This window comes from Cherax quadricarinatus, unplaced genomic scaffold (assembly GCF_038502225.1).
Source record: "Cherax quadricarinatus isolate ZL_2023a unplaced genomic scaffold, ASM3850222v1 Contig147, whole genome shotgun sequence".
Taxonomy (NCBI): domain Eukaryota; kingdom Metazoa; phylum Arthropoda; class Malacostraca; order Decapoda; family Parastacidae; genus Cherax; species Cherax quadricarinatus.
In genome coordinates this window covers 260,001-265,000 of record NW_027195173.1, presented here as the reverse complement: position 1 = coordinate 265,000, position 5,000 = coordinate 260,001, and the positions used below count along the sequence as shown (strand labels likewise).

The window sequence follows — 5,000 nt, the reverse complement described above, 5'->3', positions numbered from 1 at the left end:
TTATTATTATCATTATTATTATTATTATTATCATTATCATTATTATTATTATTATTATTATTATTATTATTATTATTATTATTATGAAATAAATTAGTTTATATAAAAGGGTTTAGGTTTGGTTAAATTAAGCTAGGTTAAGTTAGTTTAGGTTAGGTTAAGTTAATTTAGGTTAGGTTAACTTTAATTAGTGTAGATTAACTTAAGTTAGGCCAAGATAACTTAGGTTAGCTTAATTTAGCTTTACCTTCATAATGTGATATATACCTGAGGTGAATATTTCAGAGCTGCTCGTATTACTGTATATCTGTGTATATATACCCTTGTTTCTCACAATATATGCTTCTGCAACTCAAATGGAATTAGATAAACAAGCTGTGTAATAATTATAATAGTAGTACAGTGGACCCCCGCTTAACGATCACCTCAAAATGTGACCAATTATGTAAGTGTATTTATGTAAGTGCGTTTATACGTGTATGTTTGGGGGTCTGAAATGGACTAATCTACTTCACAATATTCCTTATGGGAAAAAATTCGGTCAGTACTGGCACCTGAACATACTACTAGAATGAAAAAAGTTCGTTAACCGGGGGTCCACTGTATTAGTAATAATGATTATTACAAAATAGTATAATTTGGTCAATTTTTTGGCAGGTCTTCCTGGTACTTGTGACTGGTACTTATAGTGATTATACTGAAGGTCATCCTGATACTAGAGACTGGTACTTGCAGTGCCTATACTACAAGTTCACTATGTCAGAAATACTTGAACACAAAGGCGTTCATAAAACACAAATTGGAGGTGACATTGAGGACAAACTGTATCAGGATTTACAGCCTCTGACACATCCTTCGCAGGACTCTCAGTGCGTGTCCTCGACGAGAGTTAACGAAGGCAGCAACAAGCTTCAGTGTTCAGTGTGTCAGAAAGAATTTTCCTACAAATCCTATTTGATGAAACACATGCGAATCCACACTGGGGAGAAACCATACCAGTGTTCAACATGTCTAAAGGACTTTACTTACAAACCTTCCCTGATGACACACACGAGGATCCACACTGGGGAGAAACCTTACCACTGCTCGGTGTGCCTAAAGGACTTTACTTACAAGTCCTCATTAATGAAACACACAAAATCACATACCAGGGAGAAATATCAATGTTCAGAGTGTCTAAAAGTCTTTTCAACAAAGTCTAATTTGGAGCAACACATGAGAATTCACACTGGGGAGAAGCCATATCAGTGTTCAGCTTGTCTTAAAGATTTTTCAGATAAATCCAGCTTATTAGGACACTGGAGAATTCACACTGGGGAGAAACCTCACCGGTGTTCTGTATGCCGTAAAGATTTCACCTATAAATCTAGTTTAGTAAAACACATGACGATTCACACTGGAGAAAAACCATACCACTGTCCACAGTGTCTAAAAGAATTTTCTCGGAAATCTATCTTAGTAAGTCACATGAGGATTCACACGGGGGAAAAACCATACCAGTGTCCTGAATGTTTGAAGAAATTTTCCCAACAATCTCACTTAATCAAACATCAAACAATTCACACTGGAGAGAAGCCATACAAGTGCTCAGAATGTCTGAAAGAATTTTCTAGGAAATCGTATTTAATATTACACATAAAAAGCCATGCTGGGCAGAAGCCATATCAGTGCTCAGAATGTCAAAAAAAATTTGCATTGAAATACAATCTAGTTAGACACATGAGGACTCATACTGGTGAAAAGCTATACAAGTGTTCAGTATGTCTAAAAGATTTCTCAGACAAGTCTACATTAGCAAGTCACATGAGGAGTCACACTGGTGAGAAACCCTTTCACTGTTTACATTGTTTAAAAGACTTTTCTAGAAAATCAAGTTTAGTGAGTCACACAAGAACTCACACTGGTGAAAAACCATATCACTGCTCACAGTGTCTACAAGACTTTTCTCAAAAATCTAGTTTAGTGAGTCACATGAGGGGTCACACTGGTGAGAAACCCCATCAGTGTTCACAGTGTCTAAAAGACTTTTCTAAACTATCTAATCTAGTCCAACATTTGAGAATTCATACTGGAGAGAAACCATATCAGTGTCCAGAATGTCTAAAAGACTTTTCTACAAAATCTAATCTAGTCCAACACATGAAAATTCATACTAGGGAAAAACCATATTGATATTCAAAATATCTTAAGATACAAATTAGAAGTCATGTCAGTCGTCAATTTCTAAAAATCTCAAAAATTGGATTGAATTTAACACACAGGAATTTGTGGTACCTTGTGATGGGATTAGAAGACACGTCCGGTAAGTGGACACAGATCAACTAATGCGACATTTTATTGGGGCAACGTTTTGCTCTCCAGGAACTTTGTCAATCCTAGACACAGGTACTGGAGAGTGAAACATTGCCACAGTGTCACATTAGATGCAGCTGTGACCTTTTACCTGACATTCTGTAGTTAATTCGATTAGAATGGGTATGAATCTGTGATTGGCTCCAATTATTAATTACCGATTAGAATATGTAATTCAGTGCAGTGAGGAACATGTAAATAAACGGTTTACAAAACTGACAGCTTGATAAATGAGACACTTGTGCTACATTGGTATTAGAGCACCCTCCCCTTCCCTGGATCAAACACGGTTACCTTGTGTCCCCCCCCCCCCAGCACTGTATGACCCACTTATAACTGCATTAAGAGGTGTCTGGTTTAACCAGCAAGTGGTTTAAGATTTTTTTTTTTCTAATTCTCTCTTTGATAAATAAACAGTAATTACAGTTTGGTATTATATAATCTTTAATGTATACACTGACGGCTTGTGCGTGTACATGTGTACGTTTTCTACATGTTGGGTACACGTCACAAGTTGTGTATGTCATGTGTATATATGTAGTAGAGTAGTATTTTATATACATAGGTGTTAGTGTCTTGTGTATATACACTGAGAGGTGTATATCTCAGTGTACATACACTGAGAGATATAAAATCTCAGTGTATATACATTGGTAGTTTACATTAATCACTATTAGTTGCATCTGTGTCAGTTTATCCACATTTTGTGGGTAGTTTTAACATTATCACAGAATATGATCCATATATGTATAGTACACACCCGTAAATATAATTAACAAATAACACAAAGTATAACCCATGAGAAGCATATTTTTAGAAAGTCCTTGTATGTTATGCCCGGGTATGCTGTACCCGCTGAGGATAAATATTAAAATGTATTTGTTGCAATGGCAGTACTGTTATTATCGAGGAACATGATGTGATCATTGATGTGAATGTGATCACTGATGTGAATGTGTTGATCACTGATGTGAATGATGTGATGATCATTGGCATGATGTGGTGTTTACATGATGTGATGATCACTGATGTAAATGCAAGGTTCATTGTAATACAGGCGCCCCTCGCTTTACGATGGTCTGATTTTGGATATTTCCACTTTACGACAGTGCGATAGCGACACACACACACTGTACTGTATACTTATTGATAGGATAAACTTGTACAGGTCGGCCATCACTGATCCTGCAGTCACTAATCTGGCACTAATTTTGACTAGTGCCATTGGTAAAAGTTTACGTCCCAGGGCTTTCAAAGGTATGACACAGTTTCCTGTGATTTACCGTGCCAGGTCCAGCAGCCTACAGGTCCCAATGATTCCGGATTAGTGGTGGTCAACCTGTAATCATTCTTTTACTTTTCGATAATGATATTCAGTTAGAGTAATTATTTATTCATTGGCAGTAGTTATTTATAACATATTTGTACTCAACTTATGATGTTTTCAACTTACAATGGGTTCTTTGGAACGTAATCCCATCGCAAGTCAAGGACCACCTGCAGTTTTAATGGCACCATTGAGGAACGTGAAGTGACAATCATTGATGTGAATGCCAGATTACTGGTCTGTTTCAGAGAGCACAGTTGTCGTTTCACTCAGGTATGATAGATTCTGTGGAGAAAATCCCCTTCTCATCCGCCTCACAAATGAGGTCAGTAAGTCTCTTGTTCATAATTTCATTCTGACCGGAAAGCAGCTCTTGGAGTATGGGTTGAAACGTGTGGCGTAACATGTTTTTACTGATCGACTCTCCGATTGGCTTCTCAAGTAAAGGAAAGAGTAGTTTCGCCATTCCTAGCTTTAAGCCATCAGCGATTACTTTGACCGGTAAGAGAAAAGGCTTGTCTAGGTATGAAGGCTGTGGTACTTTGTTGACAGGATTACTGGTGCTAAGTGTTCCTAAAGTCAGAGCACAGCCAGAGAGGAACCCTATAACGGAAGTCCGCTCCCATTCTAGTTTAAATTGTATGTAGCTCCAGCTGGCAGCAGGTGAGCCCAGCTTGGCAGCAAGCTTAGTGAAGGTAGAATGGTAGAGGTGCAGCAGGTGATCTAGATGAGCGTTCCTGACGGCGCGCGTAGTTGATGTGTAGAGGAGATACTGTAGATCAAACATCGGATTGCCCCAGCTGCTGGTACCCCAGTCAATGATTTTTAATGTTTCGATTTCTTGATGGCTTTCATGTGCCTGGGAGACCTGCTGGCTTGCAAGTGTCTGAGAGGTATTGTGGCTTGTCTGTGATATGTTGTGGCCTTCCTGTGAGTCCTCATGACTTAACTGTGTAGCCTTATGGCTTGCAAGTGTTTGCGAGTCCTCATGACTTGCCTGTGCCACTGGGCTCTTATGTTTGTACATTATATTATTAATCCAATAATCTCCATGATTTAAGCACATGATATCCTCTCCGTCCAGCAGTATTGCTGAATATTTATCCAATAATCTCTGTTTACAGGCTTCGAGTCTTTGTGTGACATCTCTCTTGTCGCTCAGAGTCCTAAAAAATGCAATGGTAATGTTTAGCATAGCAGATGCTAATGGTTTAAATGTCTTGAGGTACTCCAAAGTGGGCCGAAAGCAAGGGTATTTATTACGGAAATCGTTTTCCCGATAGAACGCATGTGAAAGGGCATGAACTCTGGCAATGTGTTC

General features: G+C 38.3%; 2 protein-coding genes across 4 annotated transcripts in view; one reads left to right on the top strand and one right to left on the bottom strand.

The window, feature by feature from the left end:
* LOC128700962 (zinc finger protein 271-like) overlaps nt 1-3,265 on the top strand; it is a 6,431-nt gene extending 3,166 nt beyond the window's left edge. The window contains exon 2 of the mRNA XM_053794467.2: nt 658-3,265. Coding sequence (XP_053650442.2) covers nt 757-2,172 — 1,416 coding nt within the window. The 5' untranslated portion in view covers nt 658-756 and the 3' untranslated portion in view covers nt 2,173-3,265. The remainder of the gene's footprint in view (nt 1-657) is intronic.
* Nucleotides 3,266-3,729: 464 nt separating this feature from the next.
* Nucleotides 3,730-5,000, bottom strand: part of LOC138851232 (uncharacterized) — a 10,207-nt gene continuing 8,936 nt past the window's right edge. For all 3 annotated transcript variants that reach the window (XM_070080105.1, XM_070080107.1, XM_070080106.1), the window contains exon 2: nt 3,730-5,000. This exon is cut by the window's right edge and continues 437 nt beyond it. In XM_070080105.1, the coding sequence (XP_069936206.1) occupies nt 3,945-5,000 (1,056 nt within the window). In that variant the 3' untranslated portion in view covers nt 3,730-3,944.